The sequence below is a fragment of the Notothenia rossii genome (assembly GCF_949606895.1).
Source record: "Notothenia rossii genome assembly, chromosome: 1".
NCBI lineage: Eukaryota > Metazoa > Chordata > Actinopteri > Perciformes > Nototheniidae > Notothenia > Notothenia rossii.
Window position 1 is genome coordinate 56,519,025 of NC_136912.1, and position 16,916 is coordinate 56,535,940.

The 16,916-nt window shown below is 40.2% G+C and overlaps 2 protein-coding genes across 5 annotated transcripts in view; both read right to left on the minus strand.

Annotated features, from left to right (window-relative positions):
• On the minus strand, positions 1-11,986 carry boka (BCL2 family apoptosis regulator BOK a). Of its 2 annotated transcripts, none has more exons than XM_079693736.1 (5): positions 11,836-11,986; positions 11,337-11,634; positions 9,171-9,299; positions 2,488-2,651; positions 1-654 (listed from the first exon to the last, which is right to left on the minus strand). In XM_079693736.1, exons 2-5 carry the CDS (start codon positions 11,548-11,550, stop codon positions 529-531), a joined length of 633 nt encoding a protein of 210 aa, XP_079549862.1. In that variant the 5' UTR covers positions 11,551-11,634; positions 11,836-11,986; the 3' UTR covers positions 1-528. The 2 variants fall into 2 exon arrangements, with proteins under 2 accessions (XP_079549862.1, XP_079549863.1); XM_079693737.1 differs by having other exon boundaries at positions 11,337-11,664; positions 11,836-11,965.
• A 2,085-nt stretch (positions 11,987-14,071) lies between these two features.
• Positions 14,072-16,916, minus strand: part of farp2 (FERM, RhoGEF and pleckstrin domain protein 2) — a 48,099-nt gene continuing 45,254 nt past the window's right edge. For all 3 annotated transcript variants that reach the window (XM_079657409.1, XM_079657408.1, XM_079657407.1), the window contains exon 27: positions 14,072-15,334. In XM_079657409.1, coding sequence (XP_079513535.1) covers positions 15,241-15,334 — 94 coding nt within the window. In that variant the 3' untranslated portion in view covers positions 14,072-15,240. The remainder of the gene's footprint in view (positions 15,335-16,916) is intronic.

Here is a 16,916-nt window from a genome sequence, read left to right on the forward strand (position 1 = left end):
TGAATAGAGAAAGTTGTGTTTATTGTGAAGTACTGTCTGAGTGAGCGCTGCGTGTTTCACTATTGAAAATAATATATTTGTTACCGTCCCTTAGTAAGAGGAAATCATGTTGTATTTTACATTTACCCAGCATGCACTAACCTGTAGGTTAATAAAGGCCATCTAGGTGAGAAGTGAAAAAACAAGATGTCATCTATTTACAGTAGTAACCGTTTCAACCACTAGGGGGATTCAAACCACTGCCAAACAGACAGCATAAAAAGTGCAGGGAAAATTCAAAGCTAAAAACATTGTGTCATTTATACATTCAAATCAAACGTGTGCCATAACATAACCGTTAACAATAAATATACAATGTAGAAAGAACAACAGAGTCCTCATGAAGGCCTGGGTGTTCATCCATGAAGGCTCAGTGCAGATGAGTGTAAACATAATCCAAAGCAGTGCTGCTTCAGTGGAGTGCTGCTGGTGCACAGTGCTGCTCAGAGTGCTGCTCAGAGTGCTTCATCCAGTGTGGGACCTTGTCTCTCACTTCTCCCTCAGGAGGTACAGCACGGTGGCCTTCACATAGTGTCCAAAGGCACAGGCGGCCGACACCAGCCAGTGGGAGTGGAAGCTGGGATCAGTGTTCACCACACACTTTGTAACATCCACCTGGAAGAGCAGAGAGGACACAGAACTGAATTCAGACTGTGGAATTTGGAGCATACACTCAACAGAGAGCCCTTATAAATCCCACATGTGTTTTTCATTTGTCAACATTCTCAGAATGCAATGAGATGTGCCCACAAATATGTTATTTCAAAGCCAAAGCCCTCTCTGTAATCTCAGCAAGTCTTACTTCTAAAAATCTACTGATACTGATCTACTCAAAAAGTCTTCCATAGACAGTGAGATTCCACAGAGAGCAGAGTTTAGTGTCAGCTCTGACACTAAACATGTCTCCCTCTTAAGATCCTTCATATCACAGAATCTTATTTAGCTTTGCATGCCGACATTATCTCCCAGTGTAGAAATATTACAGTTAGAGTTCCTCATTTGAGCCTAAGAGGTCAGTTATACAATGCGCTGCTCTTCATTTTGTCCCCCTCCACTTCTCTTACAAACATAACAGACTCGGTGCCATGAGTCTGAGTGAGGGCACATTTGTTCCCTTGTTGTGCTGTTTCCGTATCAGAGCAGAGCACAGAGGAACACTGCCAGGCCTTGTTCTGTTCTGGTTCCTTCTTTTGTTTCTGCAGGATTTTATAGGACAGGCTTCTCCCATTAACAGTGCTATACAGAAGAGTTCTGTTCTGAAGCTGTGCAAGTGGTTTCATCCTCATACGAGCTACTGCAGTAATCAATTAATTACTACTGTAGTTGATTGAGAGTCAATTGTATGGCAGCGGACCTTATTATAGCGATTAGGTCATTTAACAATGGAAATGACATTTATCATTTCCACATAGATGTTATTTGATTAAATACATGCACATGTGAAGCTGACAATTGAGCGGCCCAGAACAAGCAAGGAGGCAGAGGCAGCACGTCCCAAATATAACCCAGTGTGGACATTTATTAAATGATCAACACAATGACACACAGCCTCAATCCTGCTGTTCTTTCCCTGAGCACAGCCTGCAGCCAGGATCTCACACACACTTCCTCAAACAGAAAAACCCCAGAGCCTAAATGCACAACCCAATCAACCCAACAGGACACAGGTGAGGGGGGAGCAATTAGACACAGGTGGGGGGAGGAGGCAACACAGGGCACCAGGTGCACACAATCAACGGCAACAGACATGGGGAAAGGGGAACACATTTCAACATAAAATACAATAAACACAACATCAATCAATAGTATAAAATTGTATACAAATGTATGCAGTGACGAAGTTACCTTCGTCAGTGACGAAGTGACGAAGTTACCTTCGTCACAGCACATTTAAACGAAAATGTACAAACAGTGTTTTTACTGCATTTTAATAAAAACATTTGACGTAACATTTGAATATTGTCCATTCTACAGTAAGATATGACTTTGAAAAAATAAATGTCAATTGCTGTTTTAATTTTATATTATAAGAAAGTATTACCGGTACTTACATTGCATTTAAATCTTCAAATTTGAAATAATATTTGAACGTTGGAAATGTAATGTGAAATTGCTAGACCATTTTTATTTGGACAGTATGTGGAAATGCAAATTGTATATAATCTTATAATGCATGATAATATCTAAAATGATCATGTTACTCAAATAGATCAACTATAGTGTTGTGAAATCACATTATCATTTGAATAAAGTCCGCCCTTGGCTTCCATATTATTAAACATTGTAATGATAAATAATCAAAAATAATTGATATTCAAGCAATATGGTCAAATATATTGATTTGACATCGACACGACCTTCAGTTTACAACAGAGGAAATATAGCCACTCGATTTACTCCATCAGCAACACTCAGACACGTAAAGTTGAAAGAAGACGATCCCCTTACCCAGCCCCCTCTCCTTTTTAACCACAAGCTCAGGCTCTTGCGCACAAACTCCCCCATGCAGTCCACGATGGTATGAACCATGGCTGGGTGTCCGTGGCGAACACAGTCCACTGCCAAGGCTCCGGCCACAGCGTACAGAGAAACCACCTTCCCCCAGGTCACACCTGGCAGGAGACACACAACATGTACCTCAGTCAGAACCACATACACTGTACAGACATCCTTTATATTCTGCTATCTGATATACAGTGGCAAGAAAAAGTTTGTAAACCCTTAGGAGTTTCCTGGTTTTATGCATGAATTGGTCATTAAATTTGATCTCATATTCATGTAGGTCACAATATACAAACACAATGTGCTTAAGCTAATAACACATACACTTTTATAATCTTTCATGTCTTTAAGGGTTAGGGTTAAACATTAACAGTGCTGGTGGAAGTGAACCCTTGGATGTATTAACTCGTTGAACGCCCTTTGGCAGTAATAACCTCTAACAACAAGCCTTCAGCTGTTACTCCAAGTACTTTTCCCCTCATTGAATATTTTGCGTTGTGCCTTTGGAGTCATCTTTGCTGGATGCCTGTTTCTAGGGAGAGTAGCCACAGTACTAAATTGTCTTCATGTATAGAAAATGTGGACTGATGAATATCTAAACTCTTGAAGTTAACTTTGTAACTCTCTCCAGCTTTAAGCAAATCAATATTTCTTGATCGTAAGTCTTCTGAGATCTCTTTTTGCAAGGCACGGTTCACATCAGAAAATGCATCTCGTGAATAGCAAATTAAGTTGAAAGAGTCTTTTCAATGAGTCAAAGTAGCTCGAACAACACTTCTAACCGTGTCTCACTGATTAAAATGAGGTTTGATAACTCCTAACTCAATTAGCTTTTGTTAAAGTATAGAGGTTCACTTTGTCTCACCTACACTGTGAATGATTTATTCAAAATGGACAAGAACAATAAACTCAAAAACTTGAGTTTTGCGATTAGTTCAAACAGATTGTGTTAGTCTATAATAGTGACTTAGGTGAAGATCAGGGGCCTCATGTATAACGCCGTGCGTAGGATTGACGTGGGAAGGTTGCTTACGTAGTAGAAATCCGAAAAATAGGTCCATAAATGTTCCGCCACTTCCCGATTCACCAAACATTGCGTACCGGCGAGGAAAGTGCGTATGGCACTTCCTACGCCTGTTTCCCTTTATAAATCACAACCGACTCGAAATGCGGTGCAGCTTTTGCGGGCTTCACGTAACGCCCATGTTTGCCTATAAATAGTCAAAGAAACGCCCTTTCATTCATTCATTTTGACTGACTGCATGGAGAAGATCGCAGGAAATGACGACAGAACAGCTAAAAAAGACATCTCACATCGTCATCGTCAGATTTTGGTTATTTTGGGGAGGTCGAGATAAATCATATTGTTTGGTGGATGCAGTTTGAACCAGAGTAGCAGCATGGAGGTCGGATCGTCTCCAAAATAAATAAATAAGTGGTCCGAAAAAGGTTCATGACAAAAAAAATACACATACGACGCATTCACACCGCACTACTTTTCCCACAAAGGTTCATGAGAACTTAGTTCATCAGAACTCTTTAGTTCTGATGAACTAAGTACAGATCGCGTTCACACCGGAATAAGCCCCTGGGGGTGGATTAGGCAAATGAAGCCGCTGACGTCACTTCTTCTTCTTCTGCTTTGGGTTTGGGTTTACTGGCAGGCCGCAAACAACTTCACGGCGTATACTGCCACCTGAAGTCCCCGGATGTTGGGGACTGGCTTCAGTAGAAGCTTCTGGCACTCCCAGCAGCTTCTACTGAAGCCTTCCGAGTAAATTGCCAGAATGCCGACACCTCCTCATCTCCACCGCTCCCATGTTTTATTTTGTGTTGCCATAAGTTAGTCTCTCTGCGTTTCTGCGCTGGGCTAATGCTAATGATGCTAATAAAATGGTGGCTTCACAACACTTTTTTTGAGTTTTACGGGGCGTGGTTTGCAATCCGCCCAGCCAATCAGAAATATAGCTCTTTTCTCACAAGAGAGTCACATGAGAGTCCCTGCTCTCTAGCAGGGACAGAAAAGGGGGTAAAAAGGTTCTCATTAACTAATTTTAGTTCCGGCTCTTTTTGGTGTGAACGCGACATTTCGGAACTATATCGGAACTAAAGTGGGAAAAGTACTCCGGTGTGAACGCGGCTATAGCCTTCCTCAGGCAGTGTGTTTGTACCGGGGACAGGAGACCCCCCCTTGATGAGAAACTGTAAGAAATGATCGGGGGATCCCTCCGGAGTGGAGTCATGACGGCTGGATCTGAATTTTTTTTTTGTATTTGGCGGTTTGTGTCCCAGCTGTCGATCAGCTGTGCGCAGCGTCTCCACTGCAGCCTGTGCATCTCAACCCCACTCCACAGCAACTCTATATCCACCAGTTAAAGGAAATACAACTAATGTGTTGTGTTATATTAGCTGTACAATTTACCACATATGGTGCTCTTAGTTTCCATACCTCCTGTGTTTTACGAGCGACTTATCAAGTCTTGGCAAAAGGCATAAAACATGATTAAACATGTATTAAAATATAAAACCATGCTCGTATCTACAACCTATAGAAATGCAAAACGGCGTCAGTTTAGACGTAATTCTGTCCTCCTCCTTACCGCATCATTTATGAGAAAACATATCATAACATTAACACAACATATTCGAGGTGGTTTTAAATAACATATCCGTATTTATGTATTTCTCCAAGTTACGTTTTTGTGTGCACTGAGGAGTCTCAAACAGGCGTTTGTTAAATCATTTTAAGATTGGCTTTAATCAATGTTTGAAAATGAATTCTTCATATATGATAAATGAGAACATTTTATTTATGGTATTATTTCCACATATTTCTCTCCATTCTTCCTTCTGCCAACGGTGTCGCAGTTTCTCGTCTCTCCCGTTTGTGCTTAGTGCGTACGCATGGGTTAGAGTTTGCGTGGAGGACCGCACGTTTTCCCGTCAAGTTAGTATTTTATAAATCGCAAACATTGCGTAGAGACTGGCGTACGCCATTTTTTGAGCGTATATCGCTTTATAAATGAGGCCCCAGATTACATTCAATGGCCCAATTCATGCATAAAACCAGGAAACTCCAAAGGGTTCACATGCCACTGTATGAACACATTGCGACATTTTCACCAATAATTCATTTTTTTTGAAGATTTGAGTGTTCTTGGAAAATGGTAAATGTAAGTGTAGTTAGGCCTGTCGCGATAATCGATAAATTGACTTATCGTACGATAAATAAAAACGGACTCGATAACTTTTCTGAGCTCGATAAATTGCCGTTTACATAAAGATGTGACCAGCATTTTAGCCTGGAGCGCTGTGGCTGCCAGGCGCGCTGTGAGGGGCGGGGCTGACACACAGCCAGGTCAGGACACTCCGCGTGCACGTGCAGCAGCGTAGCAGCCAAATTAATAATATAGCGACAAGCGGGAGACAACGTGTGACTTACTCGCGGGGAATTTAAAGTGAAATGGAATTGGTTACAAAACCTAACTACACATCTCGATTCTCCGGTGTGGCAGTATTTTGGATTCAAACCAAATCAACGAGGCGAACCTACGGACTTGAATGAGCCGGGCGGTGTGTCGCATTGGTTTAAAAAAGGTAGCGACAAAAGCAGGCAATACCACGCATTTTTAAACCACCTAAAACACAACCACCCCATTCCGTTTTCCCAGCTGGGAGCAAACACGGCAGCTGGAGATGGAGAGCCCCCGCCCGACAATGCAAACATGTTGGTGTTCCTTGCTCGAAAACTTAGAAAAACAGATTTGGATATGGCCTGTTGAGGCATCTGGGTCTTTGACAGTGGACTGTACACTTGACTGTTGTTTTAAGGAGGTTTTTTTTGCTTGTGAGATAATGTGTGCTCATATTTATTTATTTATTTATATATATATATGAGAGAGAGAGCTCTGTTTTCCAGCCTGACTATTTAATGTATTGTTTTGGTTGTGTGATTTAATTAATTTATTATAATTTAATTAATTTGTTTTATTTATTATATATAATTTATATATTTTAATATTATTTCACATTTCATTTGCAATGTTGAATGTTCAATAAAAAGTTATGTTTGAAAGGATGTACTTGAATTATTATTATATACTATCATTATGTCTTAAAACGGTGCCGACAATATTATCGTTTATCGCAATAATTTCCAGAAAAATGTATCGTCCAACAAAATTAATTATCGTGACAGGCCTAAGTGTAGTGACTCTGGCCTCTTTGAGGAGTTGGACTAGTATTCAGTGCAGCAAACATCTGTCAGCAGCTCTCTTCAGAGAGGGATGAACACAATGTGAAGACTCAACAGCAGCCAGGCATTAGTCTGTCCCACGGAGAAGGAAACCCAAACACAGGGCCAGCGGGCGGGCAGTATGCCTCGCTAGATTAGTGAGCAGATCATTTTTCCAACTTAGTTCACATGTTGAGAAAAGCTTTCTGCTGCCGCACCATTTACAGTTAGAGCTTCAGACTATTCCTGCAGTGTTTACACGTCCCGCAGACACAGACGGAGCCTCGACTCCATCCATCTTTTTCTGTTACTGTCAGACCATCCATTCTGGATCTTATAAACGGAGGTCATGTTTCTCTTTAACTCTGAGATCTGGAATTTGCAGAATGATACTCTACATGGTTTGAAACGTTTTGCTCCAGAAGATAAACGCATTAAACTTAGAAAACAGTAATGAAAGATCAGAGAGGTCTGGTAATTATCAAGAGCTAACAATATCAGATCCTACACGTTTCCCATAATGCAACTCAACAGTGTCTTTTGTAGCAGCCCTCCAGGATGATAAAAACTTGCTCTTTCAATCTTCACACCGCGTTTTTAAACGTCACCATTTTCCTTTAAAATAATAGATGTATCTAAGAGTAGGTAGAGATATACACAATATTATTGGGTGTATTTGCTCATTCATAAAACAGAATAGATATCCAACGTATCTATACTCCTCCAAATCCAAATAAAGACATTTAAAATGTTTTTTTAGGAATTATGACCTGGAATCTTTAACACACTTATTTTACCACTGTACACATGCATTTAATTACTGTTTGGACATACAACTAATCTATATGTTCAAATAGATCAAAAATAGAATTTTTCAACATAAAGATTATTTCATTGAAATCACTATAAACATATTGATAAAGTGTGGTCAATTTCACATGAATAAACTCAAGTTAATTTTCTTATTTCTTCATATTATCAAAGTATATTTTTATATTTACAATTATTCCCTCTACCAATATGTTGATTACATGTCTACAAAGTTAACCTTTGCCCCATTTTGTTCACACCATGCCCATCTTCAAACTCCACTCCACTGCAACACACACACACACACACACACACACACACACACACACACACACACACACACACACACACACACACACACACACACACACACACACACACACACACACACACACACACACACACACACACACACACACACACACACACACACACACACACACACACACACACACACACACACACACACACACACACACATCCCTTTGCCCAGCCTTGCTGCTGATCAATGAATTACTAAGGGCAAAAAGGAAACATATTAGGGGCCTTTCAGGACCCCCTTCAGATGGATATAGCGAGGATCTTGCAGCACCACAGCACCCCTGTGTTTAATATTCACAAAGGTTCCTCCAGTGTTTCAGTGAACAGATCCAGCAGGCAGCACAGCATCCATTCAGAGTCTCCTCTACCTCTGACCCCAACCAGCTCCTGAGGGACATGGGTTGCTCTCTAACTTTGCTTCCACATTAGACAGGGCTTCAAACCACTTTCAATTAAAAAAACCTGGCTCTCGTGTAATGTATGATGTAGGGTTTACTAGATGTAGGGTGTTCATCTGTGCCCTGAGGAACAGTGAGGACGTAATCTGCTGCTGCCCAGGACTTCCTCCTCAAAGTGACATGTGTACACTGTCAGAATGAAACTATATTTTCAACCTGAAATGTAAGCCTATACTTCAATGTATTTCTCAAATCCTAGAGCGTGTTTGGATTAAAGAAGAATTCTGTCATTGTAATGTGTTTGAAGTGATATTTCAAAGTGACTCCACACGTTTTAAGGTGCACCGTTTGTTTGCTTTGTTACAGTCCCGAAGGTATAAAGCCGCTGAGGCTCATGTCTGAACTCCCTGGGTGGGGTCCAAACTGTCTGTAACAATCAGTGGCTCCAGAAACATGTTAGCCTAATATGGACTGAATGTTCTCTCTTGTTCTTTGAGGGGGTAATGACTGCAACATAATGTCTCTGACTACAGAATCCTGCAGTCTACAAAAGAGCTGTTTACATGCAAGCCTGGGATTTTAGAGAGAGAGAAACATTGCTATAATTGTTCAATATATAAAAGCATTAATAGGAGCAGTGACATAAGTTCTCCAAACTCTTTTAAATCTCTTTATTGTATTTGGCTTAAGTTTTTAAGTTCCTCCTTCCCTGATGATAACAACATGAACTTCCCTCAAAGGACAAATACTCTTCCTTTGTTTTCAACCTTGTGTTCCTAATAATAAGGCACTAAAGTTAGTTCCCATGATGCAGTCTGTGTGTGAGGCTTGATTTACAACACAGCCAGATTCTGATGTGGACCCACCTGTGGAGAATATATCTGCAGCCACAGCCAGGAAAGCATCCGACACAATGTTCTCTGAGGCCACGGTGATGTTGAGCTGTCGCGCTACGTTGCGGTACACGTTTGGTCGAAGGTACTCCAACTCATCACCTGGCCAAAAACAAGAGACTAAACTCATTAAACTCTAAATAGTGTGTTTGTGGTTACTTTTGAAGAAGTAGTAAGGCAAACTTGTTAGATTTAATTATGTTAGTGGTATGGTTGCTTCAGCCTCGATCTTAATACTATGGTAGCTAAAGTTAGCTTTAGCTGAATAGTGTTCTATAACAGACAAAATTAAGTCCGTTGGCTGACATAATTACTCTTCTCCACTAACAAGCTACATGTCTCAATTTAAAGTTGGTTTTGAGAGTCTTACCAAAACAATGAATATTGATACCGCTCTCATGTCATGTCTCGGCGGCCATCTTTGAAGGATAAATTCTGTAGCAGCGGCAGGAGCTGTCAATATCGCCTACGTCTCCCTAGTTTACTTCCCTCGTTGGAAATAAATTCATTGTAACCCAATGGCCCTATTTTGTTCTATTCATCAGTCATAGAGTTGCTGTTAAAGCCAGCAGCACAACAAGTGAAAAAGTCACGCTGCTTCATTCGGAGGCAGGGTGCAACAGCTAACGTGGCTTTGTTTAAAGGTAGGCATTAACTGGACGAGACAAAAATAAGTGCTGTTCTTACAGTTGTTGTACTAATAAAACTAACAAGATATAAAGTGTAAATGAGAGATATAGTGTATTAGGTGTTATTAGGGGCAGAGCCATGCTAGGGTTTTCTCCTGTTTCCAATCATTGTGTTAAGCTAAGCTAACAGGCAGCTGGCTCCAGCTAAATATACTCTACATAGGCCTACATTTTTTCAGCAGAACATTTTATTTTTCAAAAATAAATGCTTACAGGTTTACGAGGAGTAGATGATTTGTTGTAGTCTAAACCGGAATTACATCATATCTAGTAGACTTTAAAGAAAACAAAGTCCAAAAGCAATCAAACTGATCTTTAGATTATGCCTCATAGGTTTACCAACTCTGTCTTGAGCACCGTTTATAAAGTCTTTCTGCCTGAAAGAGTTCCCAAACATCCTCCCTGTTTGTTTCTAACAAACTCAGAGTCTGTTTCATCTGAGTTTCCAGTAAATTGCATAACTATTTAAACGGGAGGTGGGGTGATAACCGCACATGATAAAGGCAAACTTCCGACGGGTGGAGTATCAGCTTTCTCAGTGAGCAAACATTACCTAAATGAAACTGTCGCCTTCATTTTCTGGGGAATACCAGGAATCACTTCAAGGTCTTCCAGGGAAAATGAAAGGTAATCCCAAAACACATTTCTAAATAATGACGTCAAACCTCCACCAGGATGTATACTTTTAGTTCATTTTCTTGATATTTGGAGTACAGGACTTTTACTTGTCCATTTTAAATCATGGTTTTAAAACTTTTACTAATGTAAAAAACGGAATAATTAGTTCAAACACTGATCAAATGTACAATGCAGTTCAGGTCCACAGATCTCTTTATAAAAATACCAATAACATGACATCTTTGTATTCCATATATTAAATGTAAACTTATGTAATGAATACTATGGAAATACTGTGCATTTGGTGTAAATACCATTGAACTAACCATGACTGTTTCTCTCTCTTCTATTCTATAAATGACGTTCTTATAAAGTGCAGTGTATGGTCTACCATTGTCTTACCAGAGGTGGGAAGTAACTAGTACATTTATTCAAGTACCGTACTACTAAGTACTATGTTTGTCATACTAGTTTACTTGAGTATTTCCATATCATGCTACTTTATACTTCTACTCCTAAACAGTTCGTAACATTTATTGTAGGCTACTTTTTACTCCACTACATGTATTAACACTAATAAATACCAGATACTGTACATATAAAACACATGATATTATACTGCAGTACGTTACTACCAATATATATATTTGTTAATGGTCTTAATATTAACAAAATACAACATTTAAATGTTCTTACATGTACATTAAGCATACTTCTACTTAACATTCTGAATTCGGGACTTTCACCTGTAATTAAGAATTTGCAGACCAAAGTATTTCTACTTTTAAAGGATCGAAGTACTTATTCCACATTCCCTCTCCTCACAACTCACCCAGCCACAGCATCACGGAGGAGATCTCCCCCAGAGCCCCCCCCGAGGCAGCCAGGCCGTGCTCGGGTTTGGACCAGCCTATCCCGGCTCGGTTCAGCCTGGAGTGGATGTAGTCCCTGCACAGCGCCTTGGCCTGGGACACCAGCTCCTTGTCGGTCGGCGAGCGGTCAAACACTTCAGCCGCGAACACGGAGGAGCGGCGCAACATCTCCATGCCGCCGTCGCATCCACCGGGACCGCGCTGCGCTCCTCCCCGCACCGCTTCTTCGCGGCACAGCCCCCTACCTCTGCCCCTGTCCTGCAAGGGAAGATTTATGGAGATTATCTCCTGCATAACAAATACTGGATTAGTTTGTAGACATCGTCTTAAATCTGAATATAGCCGCACTATAAATGTTAAATAAACCGAGGAACAGTCTGACACGAGCGGAAAGTTTTGTATGAGTTCATAAAGTAACACTTAATGCGCCCAAAGTAAGGAACATTAAATCACACTTACCCGGGGTTAACTGGCTAATTCGCCCCGATTAGAATATCCATACTAACGGTCACTGATGAAGAGGAGGTTTGATGAAGGGAAGATTTGCTGCCACTCTTACAGGCTCTCCTTCTAAGGGCACTTATTGTGAAGTCCAAAGGCGTAGATAAGCAGAGCAACACAAGCCCCGCCCCTCCCCCAGCGCGCGCGCGCACACGCACGCACACGCACGCACACACAAGTTAACACTAGTTACTAGATACTGTGTCCTCGTGAAGCACATGATAAAGCATAATGTAGTACTGTATAGTGTATACTAATCTACAGTCTTTCAAGTGAATTACATTTGGTCCACATTGTCAAACTACAGTAATAAAAAGCTCTTACATAAAAAGTACTTTTACTTTTGATACTTGAAGTACATTTAGCTGATAATACTTCTGTATTTTATGTTATTCTGAAATGGGTCATATCAGTAAGCTACTCTTTGTACTTTAAGTACATTGTTAAGCTAATGCTTTTCTACTTTAACTTAAGTAATATTTTGAAATGAGGACTTTTACTTTCAATGGATTATTTTACGACAACAGTATTTTTACTTTCACTAGTACACAAGTAAAGGAATTTAGTACTTCTTCCAACACTGCTTGTATACTATACACCGGCAGATGTTAGCTTATCTAAAGACTGGAGACAAAGGGAACAGCTAGCCTGGTTAAAGATGACATATACCTTTTTTTATCACTGGCAGATTTTGTAACACTGGTGGTACATTTAGGTGAGTGAGCATTTATTAAAAGCACAATGTGTGTTTTGTTTTTTAAGGAGGAAATAGGGTGAAAACCATAGACTGTATATATAAAGGGGAAAACACACTGTCACATGGTGACTGCCCACTCATTATATTGTGAAAAGAGGAAGGTCAGATATTATTTGTTCCCTCTGACACGAATCCAGTGAGAGTGCAGTGATTACAGCACTGTGATAAGGATTTGAAACCAACACATAGCATTCTGTCACAAAGTATTCATCATGTTTGATGTGCTTATGAAATTGTTATCTGCAAACAGTCTTTTAACTGGACCTGTGAGATAAATGTATCAAGTTCAAATCCATTTCTGCTGAGCCGTGTTGTTTTCAAGCCCAACTCTGACAGTGAGCAGCTGTACACCTTCTCCACTCCCCAACAGAAAAAAAGACTTCCTTGGCAGACGAGTCACTTTGTGGTTCTGGGGAAGCCGCTCCACCCAGTCACGCTGTTTGGACATGCCTGAAGAATGCCATGCTTTGTTTATGAACGCTCAATACAGTCTGCACATTATCATGATATCATTATTACTCATACACTTTTGCTTTTATTTACACCTTCTCTTCCTGGGGTCCACATAAGTAAACATGATATAATAATGTAAAACGAATAAGGGTGACTTACACTGTTCAACATACACTTATGCAATATGCACTTAATTATCTTTTACAATTGATTAATGTTACCCGCTTTAATACTTCTATCACTGAATTATTGTAATACTGCTGCTTATTTTGTACCATGGTGTACGTATTTGTTTTAACTTCTTTGTTTTATGAGTCTACTCCCTCTCAGTACAGAGTACATCTCCCCGCTGTGGGACGAATAAAGGTTTCTGACATTCAACCACTGCAGACACATACTACCACTCGTGTGTATACCAATGCAGAATGTGTTTTATACATTTCTCCTTATTCTAACACACATTTCACAGATGAGAAACTGCAGCTATAATCGCTAGCTGCAGTTAATGAATCAACGATTGGACATGGATTGTTTCATGGATTTTGTTAAGCAGCAATGACTTCATGATTCCCACTTATCCAACATGCAGACTTGCTGCTTGCCTTTGCATTGTCACACACTTTCCACTGTAGGTAGTCTCAACATTTTCTGATATTTATTTTTGTATTTCTCATATATTTGTGTACCTTTTTTATGATTAAACTTGTATAGCAATGTTTTCAATGCAGGACCTTTACATTGAAGTCCTTTTACATTGTGGTTTAGGACTTATACCTAAAGGATCTGGTACTTTATTGAAATAAAATAACTTTACTTGTCTTACCATCTGTATGGTCCATTTAATCAACGATAGTGGTACTTCGCTTTTTAAGTTGTTCGAAAGTGCACAACAAAGATTTTGGTGATTCAGTTTTTATGCTCTGAGCAGTTTTCAGATAGAACTGCAAGACCAAGTATGTACAAATAACACATCAGCGCAGAAAGTCTGATTGAAAGGATCTTTTATTTGTTAGCTTTCCAATGGAATAACATGAAGACTACATGGGAGGCATTCAGGAGCACAACCCTGATGACATGCTAAACAATAAATAGGAATACCGTACTGTAAGTTAACTGTGCCACACACACACACACACACACACACACACAAGATTCCAGTCTTCATACAAAAAATATATACCAAGTCGTCCCATATAGCGCGCTAAATAAGCACCATGTGGGTCTCCCATGAATCAGCTCCCACACAGTCAAACATCACCAAGTAAGATTACTTCATAATATGTTCTTCTGGTTTGCTTTTCCACGGAAAATCTGCAGAGTGATATCTGTAAAATATTTCTCGAAGCTGTTATACCTATGCAAAAATAAAAACAGGATACATTTTGTGTCAAGGAGAGATTTGTAGCACCAAACTGGCCATAACGCTGTCCAACTAATCAGGAGATCCAAGCAAAGCAACTCCCTTTAAACCATCCTTTGTATGCTCCCTTCATCAGGAACATTACACCTCATGCACTGCTTATTCTAATAGTTCATGCAGGTTTATTCTTAAAACTCGCAGAAATGTTGAAACCAGATTGTGTGAGCAGCATAAATTTATCCAAACATTTTGTGCATCTCCATGAATGTATCACTTCTACTCGGAAACCCTTTTCAAACATCCCGTGAACTTTCTGCTCACCATCTCTCACACTAACCCTTTCAGAGTACAATGCACACAGCACACACCATCATGTACCTTCATCTTCCACATACTGTAAATCCTCTGTGCCCAACAAAGCTTCAGTCATCTAAAGAGTCAAGTCCTTCAGAAAAGCCTAAAGTGTAGCCCTTTGATAGCCTTGGTCCCATATAACATTATTTCCCATCATCCTGTGCAAACAGCCTAATTGGGCGCTACACATGCAAAAACTGATCAAAATGTACATGTCTCCCTTTCATAATATCCTGTTAACTGTGAAAACGTTATCATGTACATCATTTATCAACAAAAGAAATGCATAGAACCATTATAATTAAATCCTTAGGCTGAATGTTAACACTTAAACTGGCAGTATCTTCCAGCCTCCAGTTGTTAGTGTCCAAATCTTCACTTGAAAATGATGGTTTCCTGATGTCCCGGGGGCCCAGCCCCCAGGTGCACCCTGTCAGAATCAGTTTCCGTTTATCTCCATGGGACCTCCTTTGGGTATGAGCAGGCTCATCCGGCCTGTGGTGCTGGCTGCACTCTTGATCACCTCCATCCATCTGTGAACACACCAGACAAGGTTTCAAAATGCTTCCTCTGCCACTTTAAGGCTGACCTCGGGAAGCCCTGAGAGTCCAGTCAGAACAAATATTCTGGTGATCTAAAATATTCCTCTCCTGTGACTTGAGGACAGGTACACCTTTCATCTGTTTAACAAGCAGGGAAAGGTTATCAAGATATTTGAGTCTTGTTGTAATACTCATTTCAGCCACAAGACATTAAAGATCTCCTATTATGCTATTTTTAGGCATATATTATGGGTCTCAGATATATAACAATATATCAAAAACATGTCTATGATGTATATTTTGCTCAAAATACCAAACAGATCATACATTTTAGAAATCCCTCATATCTGTGAGCCGTAGGGTCGCCGGTTCAAGTCCCCGACAAGACCTAAATATGGAGTGTGGACTGCTACTTGGGAGAGGTCCCAGTTCATCTCCTGCCCTGCCGTAGTGCCCTTGAGCAAGGCACCGGACACCCACCTTCCCCCCTCACTCCAAATGCTCCCCGGGCGCTGTACACTAGCTGCCCACTGCTCCTAGTACTAGACTCCTGGTAATAGGATGGGTTAAAAGCAGAGAACACATTTCACTGTGTGTGCTGTGTGCAGGGCCGGCCCGTAGCACTGGCGTTATAGATGTTCGCCTAGGGCGCCAGATCTGGGGAGGCGCTGCGCTGGTAGAAAAACATTTTTGACCGTTGGTGCTCATCCTAATTTTCTGCCTGATATAACAACATTCATAATTAAGTAAATGTAACACCCTTTTTTGACCCCGGTTACACTTTTCATTTGCCCTGTATGATGGGCGCTGTAAGTGATGAAAATGGAGGATGTTGGCTTATCTAGCGCCCGCAGCTCACAGCCGAAGTGCGAGTGAGCTTGGAAGCGAATGAGGGAGAGAGGGAGGGTGCACCGGTACCGGCGCTGTTGTTATTAGAATCTGGTGCTAGCTGCTCTAACGGATATGAGAAGAAGATGTTTCTACAATAATGTGGAGGGAGAGTCCTCTCCAGTCAGACTGAGAGGCTGATAACTACAGCTCAGTGAGGTAAAGGACTGAGTGTTTAGATAGTTCACTTTAGTCTAAGTTATCTCAGTGGGTCTCAAACGGTTTGGTCACAATTTATGTAAACAAATATTTCCAAGGCACTCCTTTATAATTATTGGGATAAAACAGGTTTGAAATCATTTCAATGTATACTATAGGAGAGTAAACAAAAATATTGTTTTAAACTGGAGAGATTAAAAAAGATGCACGAATAAATAAATGTAATAAGTCAAATAAGATATGAATGGAACAAAAATAAAATAAGTTACATTTATTTGTTATTGGCTATGGTAGGTTATTGGTTATGTTCACATACTTATTTGATTAATAAAATGTAAACCAATCTTTTTCATATGGGTGTTTAGAGTTGTAACTTGTACCCCTAGATCTAGTAGTAATTCTGCTTAAAGTGCACCAGATTGAAGCATTTACTTTAAAGCTAACATGTCATGGCCATTTCCACTGATCATTAATCCATTGTTGAGGTATACTAAAATAGAAAAATACTGTGGCAATTTTCCAAACT